Raw genomic sequence first — 20,564 nt, 5'->3', positions numbered from 1 at the left:
TGTTAAAGAAGCTCCTTGGTTCTCTGCAGGCGTCTTCATGAATGCAAAGGAGGATGGCTCCAGGAGGGAACAGGAAGGATTAAAAACTGGTTATTTCCAAGTAGCCACGGCGTGGCAGCAGCAGGCTGCGTGTGCTGCACTGCCTTTGCACATGATCACATGTGCACATGGATCAGTGCCGTGTGTGGGGGGCTCCCTGTGCCCATCGCAAGGCGGCCGCCCCAGGGCAGGAGGTGAGGAGGCAGCTGCGGTTGCAGGGCAGGGCCAGGAGAGCTGAAAAGGAGGTGGCAGCTGCAAGGCCACCTGGAAGCTGGCGTACTTACTGCGGCTCAGTGTCAAACCTTTGGGAAAGCAGAACCCGGCAGCAGCCTGAGGAACGCCTGCCGTGCTGATTCATTGGGCACAGCAGCGCATGGGACCTGCCCGCAGGTGGGCTCCTTCCCCTCCTCGCCGCCTGTCTGCCTAAGCCAAAGCGTTCTACTTTGCTGAAACACTGCAGCAATTATTTTAGAAGGCGTTTTGTTACGCACCTGAGCAGCAAACAGAAACCAACCCTGCCCCCAGAGCCCCTGGCCCCGTTCTGCCCCCCAGCCACTGTGAGTGGCCCAGCAAGGACGGCGCCTTGTGCTAAGGCACACAGCAACAGGAGTGGTCCTGGCAGGCCAAAAGCCCAATGTGTCTGTGAGGATTTATTTACAAATTTACAGTGACTCAAAACTCAGTAAAGTGCAAGTGAAATAAAACAGCCTGAGGCTCCCAGACACCCCCGTGTCTCACTCCTCAGCTCCTGGCGGGCGCGTGGCTTTTCCCCCTGGCGCAGAGGCTGTCGGGCAGCAGCTGCACGTCGCAGCCGTGGTGCAGGTAGCGGAAAATCTCCTCTGCCTTCTGCCGGCTGACCTGGGCGCCCGTGGCGATGTCCAGCGGGGAGCTGTAAGGCAGCACAGCGAGGGCACCTCAGCGGCAGCTCGCCCCACGTCAGGTGTGAGGGCTGCAGCAGGAATGAGGCTCGCCCAGCCCAGTATGAGGCACAGAGAAGGGAAGGGAAAAGCAGGCTATGAAATTGCCCCGCATTTCTGCTGTTACCTGTTGATCATCATCTTCACAGAGCGAAAGCGGTGGCACATGTTGAGAGCAGCCAAATAGCTGATGTTGGGAATGCTCAAGTAGAAGTTGAGCTGCTCCTGTCTGCGCCCCTCCACCTCCACTGGCACGCTGATAGCGGCGTTTTTGCGTTGCTCCAGCAGAGCCAGGTCTTTCAGCAGACTGGCAGTTTCCTCCTGGCAAGAACTAAAAAGAATTCGGACCCCGGCCTGGACCAAGGCTGAGAGCACGCCATCATAGTACTGCGTCCTCTGGAAAAACCTCGACGTTTCTCCTGCAGTCACAACAGAGATAAATCTCACTGAGTTGTCTCTAAGTCCTGAATTACCATGCAGAAATGCAACGTGAATCATTTACAAAGGAAATCAGCTCAAAGAAACCTGCTAGGAGAATTCACAAAAAACAAAGTGATGGAAAACTTGTCAAGGAAAGGAGGTCGGAGGAGCTGCAGGAGCAGGGTTTCCCTGGTTATCTGAGAGGCAGAGCTTAGGAATTAACAGTGAAAATGTAAGTTAGATACGGAGATCCTTAGGCCGAAGGACTGAGAGGAACATGTACATGGCATGTGATGAGCAACAGGACAGGCCAAAGAAAGCAGAATGGGCTTTGTAAAGCTACAAAAAAAAAGAAAAACTTGAGGTCTGTCAGCTGAGAAATGAGCAGCATTCTAGAAACAGTGTAATGAGAAAAACTGGAGAAAAATGATGAAAATAAATGACAGCAGTGGTGTAAAAAGGCAACCCAAACCAAACAGCTTATCTACAGCCACTGCACACAAACACCCTCCCTGAGGACCAACAATTTCAGGTCCAATTCTATCATTGCTTTCATATCTGAACTACCAATAATTTAGTTTCTGCCACAAAACCAAAGCTCCACCTGCAGCAGTTCCATTTGTCCTGACGTGTTACCTCCTGGCACACCTGCAATTTAATCAAAGCTGCGAGCAGCAGATTCATCATCTGTGGAGCAGGTGCAGGAGATCGCATTTTTTTCAAATGGCACCGAGAACAGACAGCGTTAGTAAAATCCTTCAGCTGCCTAATTTGGATGTGTAAAACAAACTGCTGATCAAACTATAGAGACTAATTAAAGAAGTGAGTCTTGAATTCTCCATGAGCATTCAGTCAGGTCAGGAAGGATTACAAAGGTGTCTTTGAGACTCGACCCTGTGCTCTGTGACAGAGGGAACAGCTCAGACTTCCTGAAGTCTGAACTCTTTGTAGAGGTGCTCTCTTGTCTTTTTCTAAAAACTGATTTCGTTCAGCTGCTTATCATCTGCTTAGTCCAGCAGCAGCCATGGCAGCTTTCAGTCCTTACATTTGGAGGCAGATTTAACATGGAGTGTGGTGCGTTCAGGCCAGCCACTGTTCTTGCTGGCTCTACAATGGGAGAACTTCTCTACGACTTACAGACACCACTCACTAAGTCACTGCTACAAAAAGTATTTTTCTTGACTTCTCCACTATTTTATTGCCAAGCGTACACAAGATTACGCTGCTTCCTTCATTCTGCTCTTCTCACCTGCTTCATAGAAATCTGTCTTGGAGTTGTTGGGGTTTTTTTTGCATGTTATTAAGGTCAGTTATTAATGTTTGAGTTAATAAGCTTTTCCCTGTTTCAGTAATTAGTAATGTATCCCTATGGATTCAGTTCTGCATCTCTGCCTATATTAAGTGCTCAAAAGCAAAACAAATTGTAACGTTCAGCTTGTGCCCTCATTAATACAATACAATACTCCTACAGAGGCTGAAAGAAAGGTTTTTGATCTAATTTTGGTCCTGTGTTACACAAAGCCAGAGTGGCCACACACGCCTTGAACAGAGAGCAGCGTGCCCCCTGCCCCTGCCCCGGGAACACCTACCTGCCTTAACCCTGTCCTTCTCCACAATCACACATATCCTCTCAAACATGCCCTGCAGGCGCTGGATCCGCTGGGTGACTTTACTCCTGTTGACAGAGTTGAGCAGTTCTGACTGGAATTTCCTTTCCACTGCCATGCGGTTGCTCACGATGTAATCGCTGCTGCTCAGGGGGCAAACCTGCACCTTCACCCCGTGAACTGCCTTCAGGGAAGAAATGACATCTGCTCCGGAGGAGATCTCCCGGCTGTCTACCAGAACGCACAGCGCAGCTTTTTTCTCCACAGTGTCATGAGGAAACAGAGCCGTGGCTGAGGAGGGTTTTGTGGAAGCAGCAGAGGTTGCAACTGAAGTGTTCCTGCAGGGATTCTTCAAAGAATTCTCCGCCTGTAAATGCTGAAAATCACACAGTAATTCTGAGATTGTGCAGAAGCATAGCGCCAGAGAATGACATGCCACTAAAAGATACACTTCCCAACACTGATGCTTAACGGATACACTTTGTACCATGGATTTTTGAAATATCCAATGAATAAAATCTGTAAGAAAATATTTTTGATGTTGCAAAACATAAATAAATTCAGACTAAGACTTTAATCCCCTACCAAAAAATCTCCCCAATCAGTTCAGCATCAAAATATTTAGGAGTTTGTATGACAAAAGCACACGGCCTTCACTAGCACAAGTTCAACAAAAGACAGATAACGTAGATGACAGAAGTCAGGCAGAAAAGCACAAGAGACCGGGAATCCAACCTCAGACTGTCTTAATTTTGGACAGTGAACACTGTTCTGTTACTGCTATTTGAAATAGATCCATGTTCCTTCATGACTGTCAGACTCAAGACAGCATCTAATCCCCCATTTTTATTTATGGAGTGCTAAGACCCCCTCCAAGTTACCTGTGGGTACAAAAGCTCCCGATACCAGAGGGAGGTAATGTAAAGCAGGACCAGTGGGACGGACCTGCCCCTTCATACCAGGAGCACGCTCACTCTTGCTGACAGCCCTCAAAATATCACTACAACAGGACAGGTTCCCCCCACGTCAGACTCTTGAGCAAAAGGTGAGGTGAGAGGAAGGCCTTGCTTTGAATCACCACCCACCTCAGCGGGAGCCTGCAGATCCTCCTTCCCCGAGTCAGAACTGGCAGCAGCTGGTGAGGGGCGCCTGGTCCTCGCTTCACATCCTGGCTGAAAATCCAGCATTTCAGATACTGAAGCCTTCAAGCCCAGCAGTATCTCACTCTTTTTTTCCACAGGCAGAGGAACACTGTTTTCCCTGGTGACATTTTTATGCTGCACAGAAGAGACTGAAGGCAATGACTTGGGCAGCTTAGCATTTTCCTGTTCTGTCCTGAAACAATCTGTTTTCATGGGCTTTTCATTACTGACACTTGTTTCTTCCCCGCTGGAATCACTGAGAACAATAATCCGGGACGGCTTCCTCTTTTGCCCTGGGACAGAGCAGTTCTGTTCCTTCTTGGCCAGGTTTAATTTTTTCCTGCAGCGAGTGAGGTATTGCTGTCTCCCACTAGTAAAACTCTCATTGTTTAAGAGATCAAAATTAACACATATTTCCTCCTCACTGGATTCACTTTTCCTGCACGGCTCCTCTTCCTCTTCTCCAACACAGAAACTATCTTCTGCGTAAGTCTCATCTTGCTCAGGAATCTAGGGGGGAGAAAAAAACAAATCCAGTAAGTTCAGAAACAATGCTCTTTGCTCTTCCTCTCAGTAGGTGTTTCTTATTTATCCAGCCCATCCCATGCAGAGGCACTGCAGGACCCCAGGCTTCTTACACCTCACCATGATGCTCTGCAGTTCCTGAGCTACGTCCTTGGAGGGCCAGAGGCCCTCTGTACTCATAAGATGTGTCTGGCAATGCACACACACTGAGATTTTAGTCAGGCCAATGTTTTATCACCAGGAAGCTCATAAAAGGAATATTAATTGTAGTATCACAATGGAAGCAAGACTCGCTAGCTAATAAATCTACCAAAGATGTTTGTATTACAGACAGGCAGATCTCCTTCAGGTGCCTCTCTGCACAGGGCTGAAGGACTCTGAAACCCCATGCTTGCACACTCAGGACATGTTGCAGTTGTGCACAAAAAACAGGCAGATTTGGCAAACCAATTATAGTACCACCTATGTAACATGAACTCTGCAGCATACACACAAGGCTTGCTGACAGAAGCTTTTTATGGTGGTGCCTTTATGATTTTTAAAAGGAAATGTAAGTTCAAATTTTGTGTTTTCAGCAACCCCCTGTCTCAGAAGAAACAGTAGAACTGACATAATAAGGCCACGCTGCTTGGAAATTGGACTGCATGTGTTCTTATCTGTTTGTAAATAACCAGTGTACACAGTTGTGTATTAACAACAAAGAAAAAGTAATTTATCCTTTTCATCAAATGCACTATAAAAACAGGAATATAGGATACAGAAAGAAAACTCAAGGCAGCGGGGTGATGGTGATAAGGAACCATCCTGAGATTCTGTTTTTCCAGTTCATTGATTTATTTGGTCTCTATAAAATAGAGGGAAAATTAAAGACTAAATAATTAAAAAATACTGTACAAATTATTTGTGTTGCATGATGCATGAAGAGTGCAGAGTAAAACATAACCAGAAAGACAGATCTTGTAGGGAATATCTCATCTGAGTGCTGTGCAGTGTTCATATGGAGGGTGAGCACAGCCAACTGTGAAAGAAACTAAACAAGCTGGGAGCAGCCAGAATGAGTTCACAGTTTGAAAGAAGTCGTTATGATAACCCAGCAACGTTTCACTGGCACTTCTATGAATATGGAGAATTTGTGCATAACTGTCAGCGTATGCCAGGGGGCAAGAGCTTAGGTAAAGCCTGCTCTGGAGTCCTTTGTGCTCAGTGGTTACCCCCCGGGGCAGCGGCACAACTTGGTGCCCGGGGACCACGTGAAGGCTCAGACCCACTGAGGGCATCGGACAGCAAGAGGCACCCCGGCAGAGAGCTCAGGAGCAGCAAGAAGCACAGCTGTGAGAACAGAGCCAAGGACTTGGCCTGACTGAAACCTTAGTGCGTGTGCATTGCCAGACACCTCGTACACTCCCAAAATACCAGTTTGGAACCAGCTGTGAGAGAACGAAGCAGCACGCTTTACTGTCACGCACAAGCAGAACTTCCCAAGGACAGCCGTCGTTTCACCTCATACCTGTGAGAAGATGGCCGTGCTGTTGAAGGCACGATGAACCATTTTGAATCTATTCCCAAGAGCTGGACTGCGCACAGATTTCAGGTAAACTCCTCTCATCTCAGAGTCTGAATTAAAAACAGAAAATAGAATAAGAGAGTACAGTACTGTTAAGGATACATTTATCTTTATTATTAAATCATGTTTTCCATGAACAATTCCTTTACAGTCTTCCAAATTTGAAGTTCTCTATACGCCTCTGATTATCTCAAAGCAAAGGAGTAACTCTACCCAGCTTGCAATTAGGAAGAGCTGACACAAAGGGTTTCTCAGCAGGCAGAGCTCTGGCTGCTCATAGCAGGGAGAAGGACTATAGGAGCCGCAGCAAACTCAAATCAATCTGCTATCCACATGGCAAGGCTTTCCCAAAACAGACACAACTGATGTCAGAGTCTGTATGAGACAGGTGTGGGGATTTCAGACTTTCAGCAGAGAAGGAAAATCCTCAGCAACACCTGGGAAGCTCTTAAATGGTATTAAGATGATTCCATCATGCAAATATCCCAGGAAAATCAAGGTTTATAAGCACAGGAATAAGAAAGTCTTGGCCAAAAAAGAGCTTTACCTTCTCAGCTCTGTCAGTGTCAACACTGTAATCTACCTTTAAAATTCATATTGATACTTCACATCTAATTTTAGGTCTCTTTGTATGAAAAGACCTGAAAGCTTCAGAAATTTCTAAGTGAAATGGCAAATTCTGTTTCCCTTCAGTCACACTGGTGTATGCAGGGTTGGCTGAAGGGAACTCTGGCCTCCATGGTCCCCAAAGAACTCATTCCAGCTTGCACAAAGCTATGGCATGGCAGAGACTCCAGTGAAGATTTGCTACATACGAAAACCAGGGGAATACAAATAGAAAAGGTAAAACAGGTGGAAAGCACCTGATTTACTAGAGCTGAGATTGCTACTAATTGGCTGACCCAGAGCAACTGACCAAATGGCTGTGCCTCTCACACACTGCTTGCTAAGCAGCACCTTATCTTAAAATCAAAAAACCTCCATCACTCACCATTTAACACCTGTGTGACCTCTGCATCATCATTCAGGAACTGACGAAGTGAAGAGTTCAGCTCATTCTCTGTATCTTCACCTTCATCTGATGAAACACAATCTGCATCTTGCTGGGACAGCTCAGCTTCGTCATCTAAAAACTGCCTTGCTGCATTCTAAAAAGGGAAAAAACACATCCAAATGAATTTTAGCTAGACTCATTAATTAGTGTCATGATTAACTATTGTTACAGATGAAAACTCTGATTAAATCAGTTCACCCAGCTGCTCAGATCAGCTCTGGGGCTCCCAGCACAAGGAGGACAGGGACATGTTAGATCGAGTCCAGAGGAGGCCACGAGGATGCTCAGAGGCTGGAGCCCCTCTGCTACAGGGACAGGCTGAGGGAGCCGGGGGTGTTCAGCCTGGAGGGGGGAAGGCTCCAGGGAGACCTCCCAGTGGCCTTTCAGTGCCTGAGGGGCTGCAGGAATCATGGGGAGAGACTTTGTCAGGGGATGTGGTGACAGGACAATGGCTTTAAACTAAGAAACTTGATTTAGAATAGGTATTAGGAAGAAATCCTTCCCTCAGAGGGTGGCAAGGCCCTGCCCAGGCTGCCCCAGGAGCTGTGGCTGCCCCATCCCTGGCAGTGCCCAAGGCCAGGCTGGATGGGGCTGGGGGCAGCCGGGGCTGGGACAGGGGGCCCTGCCCATGGCAGGGGCTGGGATTAGATGGGCTGTGAGGTCCCTGCCAACCCAACCCAGCCTGTGGTTCTGTGACCACTGACACTAGGCTTCTGTCTGGAGTAAGAATCCATCACACAGGAAGGTGATGTACAGAGCATGATGTGTAGGGAACTGCACAGCACACGAAGATCTGTCCCACCGACACCTCCAGTGAGGCTGGCTCCATCCCGCAGTGGTGCCGGAGGTCCGCACGCTGCGTGACGCCGTTAGCACCAACTAGGGCTGCAGGCAGGGCTTACTGACTGACCTACCCCAAACCATCAGGTTATTTGTGACTTATAAATCTTGTTTCACTCCTGTCAGCTAGGAGTTCTTCACAAAAAGCTCTTTTGATTTAGAAGTGCCGGATTTCTCTGAACTAAAGTCTTGGAAACTTCAGGTACAGACTTCATGCTGGTTTGAACTTCTCTGATTTAAGATTGTTTGGTAAATTCGTTAGACAATGAAACTCATCCTTAAAAAATGCTCATTCGTGGATGATGAGGCACTTCACACTTGAACTTCAGCATAGAGGTGTGCTATAAACGTAGATGCTGTGTTTCATAGTAACAGGCAACAAAACATTAAAAAAAATGTAGAGAACAAAAGGAAACTATCCAGGGCAATGTTTTGTCAGAGATGCTTTTTTTAAGCTAACTTTTTCTCTTAAAATTTCAGCTAAAGCTGCTATCATAAAACCTGGAAAAAATCAGCATTTATCTCATTTTCCCCAGAAGAATGATAGTTTGCCTTCAGAATATTTCGAATGAATACTGTACATTTTGTTTTAGCACACAGATATGCTACAATAAGAGATCTCTCAGGTTTTTTTTTTCAATTCCTTGCTGTTAACTTACTTCTTTACACCAAGTAATAAGCCTGACTGACAGGCATTATTAGCAGTTCCTTTTCTAGAAGAGTTTTGATTATTATAAAATGCATCGGAGGTCACCCGCTTACAGGAAAGACCTCTCAGTGCTACTGCCAATTAGGCTTAATCCTTCTTACTGGGGGAAGACTACGCAGAGGACGAACCCTGCAGCACAAATAGCACTATGACACCAGAAACCAACAGCCAGGAGTCTTCTCACACTTTGGAAACGAATAGTTATCAGGTTTTTAGATTGCCTATTGACCCTTGTTCAGTGCCTGCTGGCTATTTGGGTCACCCTGGACTTCCTAGGATCTCAGTTAATTGCAGATCACTGCTGCACTTACAGCTCCATTATCTGCAGCTGCGACACGACACCTAACTGGGGGTGGATTGATCACAGTGACTGAGATGTCCTGGATCTTCTGTGAATTTAGAAATTTGACATGTTCATCACCACAAATGTTTATCTAAGATAATACGTGAAGGCAGGGTAGAATTTCTTAAGTATACAGGTAACGTACTCTCTTTTCATGAACCTTTTGATCCCACATCAATAAAACATTTAAATAAAATAGAGAAATAGATTTTTAATCTCCCTAATTCTTTTTCATTCCAAAATATAAAGTATTGATACTGTAGGAAAGTCTCCATAATGAGGATTATCTTTAAAACAAAGCTGCACCAGGGGAATTTCAGACTAGGTATTATGAAAAATTTCTTTACCATGAGATTGGTCAAACCCTGGAAGAGGCTTTCTGGAGAGGTGGCTGATGCCCCAGGGCTGTTAGTGTTCAGGAGACATCTGGACAATGCCCTCATTAACATGCTGTAACTTCTAATCAGCACTGAAGAGGTCAGGCAGGTGGACTTGATCTTTGTAGGTCCCTTCCAACCGAACTACTCTAATTTTAATTCTAATTCTAGTATTAAAAATATGCAACATAATGTGCCCTGGAGTCTGGATTACTGTAGTTGTGGAAACACATCTATGCATATTTAAGAGCTTTTCTACTTAATATGAGTGTATGATTCTGGCCCGGCATCTTCTCCACAAGTTCCCAATGCAGCGACAGATTAAAACACTACCTTAATACTTAAGCTTTGGGGTAGGGCGAGTACTGCTGTCGTTGGTCATTCAAAACTCAAAGCATTAGAGCAGGTGATATATGCATATGATATAAAGTCCTAACAGTGTAAATTCTGGAAAAGTGCCAGAGCCAGGCTGCCTAATTTCTGAATATCTCCTTACTTGTAATGTAAATTCTTGTTTCGCTTCAGAACATGATTGCGCAGGGACCTGCAGACTACTCTGAAGGTCATGTAATGCATGTGAGAATTAAATCATTAGCCAGTGTTTTAAGAGTTATTCCCTTAAGTTTGCTACAAACCTGCATGAAATAGCTATGACCCTCAATACTCCTAAACAATGACTTAAAAATAAACAACTGCTCCACTGCATACCTACCACAAAATAGTTGTACCATGAGATCCTGCGTAAGCCTGTAAAATACATGAACACACAAGCTCTAGAACGAATGCTCTGACACAGTCTACTTTTGTCTTTTGGTTGTGAAATCATTGCTATAATTTTTCATGTTAATTTCTGTAATTTTCATATGTTTCTTTAATAATTTAAATACAGACAAGTTATGAAATATTTTGTTCACTCTTGCAGTTTGGACACAAAATAGACTCTTACTAATTCTGTATCTCTTTTAGTTCAGTTTGGTGCTGCTCATGTTCAAAGAAGCATTTTTGGAGGTGTTCAAGGCCAGGCTGGACAAGTCCCTGGGCAACCTGACCTAGTGGGTAGCATCCCTGCCCATGGCAAGGGGCGTGGGACTACATGGTCTTTAAGGTCCCTGCCAACCCAAACCATTCTGTGATTCTATGCCTATTCTGAACTTGATTTTGTTGTGTTGCAAACATGAACACTTATATAGGTACATACATAAAACAATACAACTTCAGTTCAAACTGCTGTATGCGTAAGCTTCAAAGCATTAAGAGATGTGAAATTCCATACCTTGCATGTAAAATCACTCTTGACCTTTTGACGTTTTGCACTTCTTCGCTGTTTCTTGTTATGTGCTGCTGAGCTGCTGTCTGTGGTCCTACTTGAGTTCTTGTGAAAATCCAAGCTGTCATCACTGGACACGTCTGACTAGAGGAACATTTCACAAACTCTTCAATAAATACAGCTAAAGCAAGCAGCATTATAATTACACAGTCATCCTTCAACATCTGTTTTTTTCTTAAGCAACACACAATTTTGATCGATTTGGTATGGCAAAATGATGGAATAATGCTAAGTCAAAAGTTGCACCTCTTCAGAAAAGAACAGAAAAACACATTATTGGGAAGAAAAATTGGCTAAATGTGGCTTGAACATTTTTTGATTCAAAGTTTTGAGGAAGAAAGGTTATTTTACTGCCTTTCACAGAGAGAGAGGCTCTGCTCTCTTCCCTATGACAATAATTCACTCCCAAACAACACCTACAGACACATCTTAGGAGAACTTGGGGATAAACTGAAGGAAGGAAAAAAAATTACATTCTAATACATCTTTGGTCAGATGCCATAAAGTATTTTTAATAAGAACACTTGCCTACGAACTGAAAAAATAGTGAATGTTTACAAATATCCTCCATAACCAAGTTTATTTTATTTTCCTTCTTCGTTACCAAAGCTCTTACTAACCATGTTAAGCGGGTGTCGGCGTTTTCTGATGGCGTGAATCGGTGATTCAAAATCACTATCATTCATAACCTATGTGAACAGAAATAAGAATAAATGCAAAGAGGATTTTTGCTTTGATGTTTGACTTTCTTGCTTTTTGCTTCTCTTGTCTTTTATTTTCTCTATTAAGACTCACCTCAGGAGACTTCAAAACATTTATTTTTCTGTTTTTCCTCTGGAAAACAATCTCTTCTTCACTTTCACTGCTGGTTCCTACAGAAAAATAATAAGTAACATTCACAAGGATGTGTGTTGTTCACAGTACAATATTGCTATAACTGAACAATCAAAACCTCTTTCTCTGATAAAAGTACCTACAAAGGAGATTACTTATTGATCTTTGTGGCAAATATTGCTCTCTTTAGCCTTGTTAATCAAAATAAATAATCTCCAGTTGAGATGTACAATAAATCCTACTTTCCTGGAGGTTCTCTGAGCGGAAATGATTACCCCAGGCAGTACAGACACAGAAAAAGAGAGGTGAAAAATGAAGAATGAAACCTAGAGAAGAAGCCCTTAAAATTTGAGTAAGTATTACACTTCTGGAAACATTTTGTAGCACATATGCTTTTGGATGCCCGAAACAAAACCAGAACTCATCAAAAAGTCCTCTTCTTGATTCAATTTTTCAAACAACTGCAGCCTTTTCTGTTTTTCCAAAGGACTGCCTTTGCTGAAGTATAACATATGAATACGACAACCGGAGGCAATGTGACCTCTTTGATATCTTTATTGATGACTTGGACAAGGGGATTGAGCACGCCCTCAGTAAGTTTGCAGGTGACACCAAGTTGGGGGGAAGTGTCAATCTACCAGAGGGTAGGGAGGCCCTGCAGAGGGACCTGGACAGGATGGGTCAATGGGCAGAGGCCAAGGGGATGAGGTTCAACATGGCTAAGGGCTGGGTCCTGCACTTTGGCCACAACAACCCCATGTAGTGCTACAGGCTTGGGGCAGAGTGGCTGGAAAGCTGTGCAGAGGAAAAGGATCTGGGGGTGCTGACTGATGCTCGCCTGAACATGAGCCAGCAGTGTGCCCAGGTGGCCAAGGGCGCCAATGGCATCCTGAGTGTGTCAGGAGCAGTGCAGCCAGCAGGGTCAGGGAGGTAATTGTCCCCCTGTGCTCTGCTGTGGTGAGGCCAGACCTCGAGTGCTGGGTTCAGCTTTGGGCCCCTCAGTACCAGAAGGACATCGAGGCCCTGGAGCATGTCCAGAGCAGGGCTACGAAGCTGGTGAGGGGCCTGGGACACAAGTCCTGTGAGGAGCGGCTGAGGGAGCTGGGGGGGTTTGGGCTGGAGAAGCGGAGGCTCAGAGGAGACCTCATTGCTCTCTGCAACTGCCTGGAAGGAAGAGGTGGGGAGCTGGGGTTCGGCCTCTGCCCACAGGTAACTAGTGATAGGACTAGAGGGAACAGCCTCGAGTTGTGCCAGGGGAGGTTCAGGTTGGGAATGAGGAGACATTTCTGCTCAGCAAGAGCAGGCAGGCGTTGGGACAGGTTGCCCAGCAAGGTGGTGGAGTCACCGTCCCTGAGGGTGTTATTGCTTGTGGAGAGACATCAGGGGGTTAATTCAGACTGCTTTCTCCAGTAGGTATGCATGAGGCTCAGCCTCAGATGGCTAAGCTAGAATGCATGGTACACTGCAGGAAGCTGAGATTCTGGGAAGGCTCCTCGTTGAGCTACCTTCTAGTATTAAAACCACTGTTTTCTTTTCCTCATATCATAGCCACCTAAGTCAAAATACCTAGCTGAATATGCAAAAGATACTGAATTCAAGATTATTTACATAAACATGAAGGTACTAACTAACAGTACCACTGCATCCCCTACCTTCAGCAGGACACACACGGGAAGCACGAATATTGGTATCTTCCAGGTTTGCAGATCTTCCTAAAGGGGAATCAAGTGCATCCAAGGCTGAACTCTCAAAGTTCTGTCCATGTGAGCTTGTATCTACTTTATCTGTAGGACGAACACCTGCAATTTCCTCCACGACATGTGAGAAAACATTCACAGGATTTCTTCTGATAGCTTCGATATTCCTAACCCTTCTACACGGGGTAGAAAGGGGAGAAGCCAAGGCTTCATGTGATCCACTTCTCCTTCTGTTCCCTGACTTTGAGACAGGCCCTGCAGGGGTTGCATCCCCAGCCACTTCTGCAGGACTCACATTACTACTCCGGAGTGGCAGTGGTGTGGAAATGTTTCTTCTCTCAAGGCTTTTGCAATCCCATTTTGGCAATGTTTGAAATCTGCAGCTATCGTTTAGTATTTTTTCTCTATCTTCAGTGACACCTGTGTGACTCTGTAAGGCACCATTTAATTCTGGCGTATTGTTCGTGTTCACTTCATCTTCCAAGATTTCATCCTCACATTCTTCAATGGAAAATCCCAGATCAAAGTTAACAGAAAACAGTTCTTGAGAAGCGTCATAAAGATCGTTATTATCCAGACTCTGCTCAGTCACACTAATATCATCCACTGTTGTGATTTTACTGCTTACTTGCTGTTCCTTGCAGGTTTTGTCATCTCGTGAGGGAAGCCACTCAGAGCCTTGCACTGCAGCCGACGTGCTAACATTCCCACCTGAAGCTGACATGACAGAAGGCTCATTATTCACAGATGAAATTTCAGTATTTGTTTCATAAATGTGTTCATCTTCAAATAAATGTATACTCTTCTCTTCATCAATAATCGCACTTCTCTTGTTTGTTTCAAGGCATTCTTTATCTTCTTGAACCAAACGTTTACTTGAAGAGTTATTTGCTGGAGTGTAATTTATTGTCAGAGTTTTCTTTTCAATTTCTGTCAATTCTTCATTGTCAAACAGGCTATCAAAGCTGTCACTCCAGTGAAGCCCCTCGACTTTGTCATCAGCAGTCTGCAAAGATGATACAGGTTTTGAAAAACAGGTATTTACAGAAGCACACAAGTCACTGGTGGCTTTCACTTGAGGATTTTCAGAGGGCAGGAGTGAATGATCAACTTCAGACGAAGCAGGAAAGTCTTTGTCCTGCAGTCTCTCTGAATGACTATTGGAAATAGCTTTTTGAGAAGGGCTTATTGTTTCTTCACTTCTCTCCATTTTTTCAAAATCACAAAGTTTATTCAAAGGGGGAGGAGAGTGTGATAAAAGCCTTTCCACAGAGGAAAATACGCCTTCCAACCAAGAAGACTCTTCAGATGACCTCACAGGCACAAACAAATCCAAGTATGATTCAGGAAGATAAAATAAGTCAGAGGACACAGGTGATTTCTCAGCTGTGAAGCTGCTACAGCCCAAATCCGCATGGTTCCTCCCCGGTGAACAACAGGCTTTACCTACAGTTTCGTATTCCTTTATTGCTGCACTTTCATGAACTTTCTTCTGAACTGTACTTTCACTGTTGTCACATAAGTCAATAAATTCATTTAAGTCAAATGTCACCTTCTCTATTTCCTCATCCTTTTGATTGTCCTGGTCAGTGTATTCAGCCTGAGTGAGCCTCCTTGCTGAGGAAGACTCTGAAGCATTTAAACCTGTAGACATCACAGGCACTTCTGAATTCAGCCCCGAAGTTCTTTTGGGAATCTTTGTGGTTATTTTAAATATGGAAAATAATTCACTCTCATCATCCTTTACATCAGGTAGAAATGGTTTTACTTTTGATCTGTGTGCCGTGTCTTTTCTGGATGAATGTGCTTTCTGATCAAATGTGGACTTGGTCATGGAAAGAAGACTTTTACTCCTTTGAACATTAACATCTTCAATACGTAAGTGAGGCTGAAGCTCCAGCTCATAGCTGCAGTCTCCCTGGTGAAAAACACAGCGTAATAATGATTATAAATACAGAAACATTTTCAAGGACTTGCCATGAGGATATTTAAAACAAGTGGCAAAGTTTTTTTTACTCCCCAGCATTATCAGAAAGAAAAAAAAAAGAAAAAAAAAGAAAAAAAAAAGGAAGTGTTTTGCATTTAAGGTCACAGCTTTCAAACAAAGTGTTTCCTGGCAGCTTAGCTGCAAATCCATGCTTGGGTAGTCACACCTCAATGTTTCATGCATAACTATCAATTGCATTTAACAGAGCTGCAATGCACAGCACTCGCCACTGTGCGTCTGTGCCTTTCTCAGAACATTAACAAACAATTCTTTGCTAACTAACTGTGCAAGGTATTGTCCCTTCAGCCTAATACTAACAGGCTCTAGTTCTGGGAGGACTAGGAAATTCAGAACGGTGGTGGGAGCAGAAGAAAACCTTATTGAAGGCACATGTGAGCCTGGAGTTCTCTGTTCTCTTCGTACTACTGTTCACAATTTGGCTATTGCCACTGATGCCATTGCACATGAAGAACTTCCCACTTACATACTCTGAACTTCATTTTTTCCACGGATGCTTACTGATCTTCTTTTTTAAAATTCACTGACCTAGGCAACCAACTCTTTAAAAAAACTGGCTGTAAAAGGAACAGTAGGCTCTGACATCATTCACAGCTAAGGGAGCTAAGAGAGTCCTTCCCACTCTCTCTTTTAAATTAAGTTTGCAAAATTAAGGCTTGCAATCTCTAAAAGGAACAGTAAAGGCCAAATGAAGCTCTGATAGCAGTGGTTTGAAATGCTCTTTCAAAGTTCCAATCTGCTTCAAAAATTAAAAACAAAACAAAACAAAACCAAAACAACTACAAATGGAGAAATAAGATCAAAACAGAAAGTACAATTATTTTCTGACTGTTCAGTCAGATGAATCTCCAGATGCCTTAATCCCTGCAATAAAACAAGGTACCTTCACACTAGATGACAAAGCTGACAATTACAATAAGAGGTAACAAGTAACATTCTCCAAAGTCTTCCCAGATATCAGCTGTAAATGAACAAGGTCCTTGCAATCCAAGCTCCTAAACCCTCCTCATTGTCCCAAGAGAATATTATTAGAGAAGGTCTTCTTCAGCTTGTGCAGGTCGTGATGTTCACTCCCACATCTCTGTCTTCCAGCTGCATGTATTAGCCATTAAAGCAATACTAATTGCTCTTCTCCCGTGGACACAAACCCTGGTCTTCATTCGCAGAGATCGTGACTTTCCCTTTCTCCAACAGCCAGGCTCTGCCCACTTGAGCAGTTAGGGAAGTGTCCAGGGCTGTTTAAGAGATGACGCTGACACACCAACTTCTTGCTAAAGCTGGTGCCCCTGGGACCACTCGGGCAGCTCTTCCAAAACAGACTGTGAAGAAATTGGACTTGCTGATCTTGAAGGCCTTTTCCAACCCAACTGATTCGATGATTCTACAAAATCACACCGTCAGAGCAGCACGGACGGCACACCTGAGGCTGCTGTTAAACTGACTGCTACTGACTTCTCTGGCTGCTGTAAGGAGTCAGGCAATCGTGGAAAGCAAGGTTTGAGAAGTACTCTGTAGGCACTCTGCCTATCCCACTGCACGAGGGAGAAAGATCAACACCTACACGTACTGCCGGTTGGTTTACCCAGCAGTACTCCCGAAAATAGCCCCGACTGAGGTACCAAGCTGCCTTCCCTGCATTTGAAAACTGATCCCACCCTAACAAGCTTTGGATGCTCTCTGGACGCAGTAGATAAAGCATCCTGTCTGGGACTAAGAGTATTTTTTTCACTCTCGAGCATTTTATAACAAATCAGCATTTATTATTTTAAATTTTAACACTAACTTCACCAAGAGGCCACAGAAGGGATCGTATGCAGAATAAATAAGGACAAATCAGTGTACAGCTGTTTTGGGGTCGGGGCACAGCTGGTTACAAACCCTGTTAACAGCAATGACAGCTGTGTCTCAGTGCCATAGTGCGCAATTTCTGTAAGGTCAGCACAGGAGAATGAGTAGAGCAGGGGGAAGAAGTCAGTTGCTGGAGTTTCATTTATAAAGAGCCACAGAACAGGCAATCCATTTGTCACTACAGAAGATGTTACTCAGCTGCTGCACACCTGCTGCCTGTGCTTAGGCCATCGGTTCATAAACGAGGATATCCGAAGGAACTAAACGTTAGGATTTCTCACAAAGAGCAGAAGAGGAGATCCCCAGGCTACACATGCTGACTTATAAGAAGTCTTACTGTCAAAACAGTGAAGAAACAATTAATATGAAAGGGTTTGAGGACAATTTTGATATTGTAGGTCCAAAATGATTATTTTCCCTCAAGTTCAGCCAAAAAAAAGAATCAAGATATGGAGGTCTCCAGATAAAATCAAAGAAGAGCAGCAACAAACAACAAGCAACAAGACCTGGTCCAATTAATTTTACATACATCCTCTGAGGAGTTTACGTATTTGGTTGACAGGGTAACGGTGCTGATAGTGATATGGTTTAGATTTACGTAAGTCATGACTGAATGCTGCACAATATTTTGATTAAAGTATCCAAGCACTGTAAAACCACAACATACATTACATGGATTGAAGATTGATAAGCTGCCAAACCACTAAGCTATATTGAAACAGAAGTAGGTGATGCTCTTTTCCGCCCAACACACTTCTAAGCGATGCAGCTCAGACCACTGTAGGCCCTACTTTGTTTCACATTTTTTTAAGTAACCCAAAGTAAAACAACCTAAACAGTAATTAAACCTGCAGGAAAAGGTGAGGGTTCTAAGTAGGCAAAATGGTAATTCAGATCACAACTGGACCAGAGGTAAACAAGTTAAGAGCAAATCATTTAACTGTCAACACAATGAAACAAAGAGTTACAGGTTTAGGAGTAGCAACAAGTAAAAGGACAGTGTCACGTCATGCAAAGGACCTAAAGAAATTCATAAACAAAATTCCTGATTGATAATGGTTGGTATGCAATCTCTTGCTTACATACGTGGGGATCTAGAAGGTGGCAAATGTGATGCCATTTTTTTAATGGTCAGGGATAGATTTGGGAAGCTCTAGGTTGCTAACTGTATACTGAATAAATTAGTAGAAGCTCTAACATATAATTTCTGGATGAGTCTCTTCAGAGGAGTCAATACTACTTTTGAAAACGAAATCAAACCAACAAAACAACCAACCTTATAAACCCATACAGACCACTAGATTTCTTTGAAGTGACCAACAAACACAAGAGTTGGGAAGCTCTCATGCATACAGTCTTCCTGTTTTCCAAAAGGTTTCCAAAAAAGTCCCTGCTGAAATCTTTAAAACCACCAGCAGAGACCAAAACAGGAAATTTTCTTGCATGGATAAGTAATTGTGTACAAGACAGAGAGCTGGAGTGAGGAGCTGTTGCAGTGAAGAACTTTATTAGGCCACTGCTTATCCTCATGCTTCCACTATAACGTGAACACTACACAGAAGTCTAGTCCCACTCCTCAAAATGATTTCATAGAACTGGCAAAGTTCAGAGAACAGAAGCAAGAACAAACAGTCATATCCATATAAGCTGCTAGAAAGGCCTCTGTCTTCAGGACTCAGACCCCACCTCATCTATTCTTGATAGGCTTAAAAAATACTCAAGATACAGAAAAAATCATTTTTGTACTTAAATTTGTATGTTACAAGAGTTCTATCCTTTACTAGAAGCCCGATGTATGTTCTATATATGAACTACACCAACAAGAAAACAACCAGCCATATCTAAAAATTGTATCTAGCTGCATTCACATTTCTGCAGATTTTTCTCCAAAATTTCCTGGCTTGCAAATGTATGTAAGCACAGCAATTAAAGGAAAAAAACAAAGAGAGAGAACACAAACATCTAGCAGAACTGCTGTGTGTCAGGACAGCAGCCCAGGAGATGAATTTCGCATCTAGGACAAACGTTGGTAACCCAATTCCAGGCTTACACGGAGTTATATAACTGGTCTGCTTCAGCCTAGTTCAACTTAGTCATCCAAAATACTTTCTCCCAGCAAGTCTAGGTAATACTGATGGAGTGAGGGGACAAAGCTGTAATTACCACATTGCAGCTGGGATATGTACAACTTGCAGAATCTTAAATTTGCTGTTCAGCTCTTTCACAGACTGGTGAGCTCCAGTGTGTAGCAGCAAGTCAGCAAGTAGGTCACGGGCGAGCAGAAACAGGCACCTCACTGATCTTGTCATACTAAACCAATAGCCCTGCTCAGAGGACTGATTCAGTACAAAAAGCAATAGGTTTCTTAATACAGAACATAAAAAGGAAAAAGGAAACAAGATATTAAAATCTTCATTCTTACATGTATTATCATGTATATCTGTATGTTCTCCAGCACTTAAATTTAAATATATTGCTAATGTCAACATTAAAATTAACCTCTCCCTCCTAATAAACTACTTCGGATGTGCATTTTCTAGTAAGGCTGATGTCTGCCCAAACCATAGTGATATTTACTTTGATATTTTAAAATGAAAAGACAAGTCAATAAGCAGACATGATACAGATGTTAACAATTACAACTTCTCTAACTGAACCCTATATTAGAACTGAACCAAAGCAGCACGAACTGGCATTGAAGTCTGCTCTGACACCAGAGAGAAAAAACTATTTTCAGAACTGCTTTTAGTTAGACCTAGGGAAGAAAGGCTTTGGGATTTTTAACTTTTACACCGAGTGTTAAATCCTGATGAGTAAACACTGCTAATGTATTCACACGGGTGTCTTCTCTGGTTAGCTCATGGTTTAGCATGAATACCAGTAACAATTACAACAAGAAGGCTGGTGGTTTTCCCACAGCGTTTTTCACAAGCAGGTAGAGCAAGTATCAGAGAGCAGATTGCAATCTACTTGAATGACAAGAGGTTACACATTTATCCTCACAGGTGATCATTTGATTCCTTAATATTCAAGGGAAAACCCCTTCCTCCTCATGTGGAAGACCCTTTCATGTATTCTGAAACACAAAACCATGCCTCAAACGCTCTCAGCCACGACCGTTCTCCCCTCACTTCTTTGCAAGGTTTACAAAAATTTATTAGGATATAATTATTGCTTTGAATTTAACAGATATTTTAACACACTCACTGAGGAAGATAAAGCACACCTCCAAGACATGCAGTCAGTTGTAATGGCAGACTCCTGGAGGGCAGAGGAATCAGTGTGCAGTTCTCCTCCATCTCCTTCCATTCCCACA

The 20,564-nt window shown here is 43.5% G+C and overlaps 1 protein-coding gene across 2 annotated transcripts in view; it reads right to left on the bottom strand.

Moving 5' to 3' along the window:
* Positions 1 to 675: 675 nt before the first annotated feature.
* The window catches only part of FANCM (FA complementation group M), a gene marked incomplete at its 5' end in the record, with an annotated part of 70,608 nt that continues 50,719 nt past the window's right edge, over positions 676 to 20,564 (bottom strand). For both annotated transcript variants that reach the window (XM_082761220.1, XM_082761221.1), the window contains 10 exons: positions 676 to 928; positions 1,084 to 1,375; positions 2,966 to 3,359; positions 4,069 to 4,635; positions 6,158 to 6,264; positions 7,206 to 7,362; positions 10,811 to 10,948; positions 11,485 to 11,553; positions 11,660 to 11,736; positions 13,351 to 15,313. In XM_082761220.1, coding sequence (XP_082617346.1) covers positions 781 to 928; positions 1,084 to 1,375; positions 2,966 to 3,359; positions 4,069 to 4,635; positions 6,158 to 6,264; positions 7,206 to 7,362; positions 10,811 to 10,948; positions 11,485 to 11,553; positions 11,660 to 11,736; positions 13,351 to 15,313 — 3,912 coding nt within the window. In that variant the 3' untranslated portion in view covers positions 676 to 780. The remainder of the gene's footprint in view (positions 929 to 1,083; positions 1,376 to 2,965; positions 3,360 to 4,068; positions 4,636 to 6,157; positions 6,265 to 7,205; positions 7,363 to 10,810; positions 10,949 to 11,484; positions 11,554 to 11,659; positions 11,737 to 13,350; positions 15,314 to 20,564) is intronic.

Source organism: Aythya marila (assembly GCF_965140915.1).
Source record: "Aythya marila genome assembly, chromosome: 5".
Lineage (NCBI taxonomy): Eukaryota > Metazoa > Chordata > Aves > Anseriformes > Anatidae > Aythya > Aythya marila.
The sequence above is the reverse complement of the archived record's forward strand: the minus strand, read 5'-3'. Positions and strand labels throughout refer to the sequence as shown.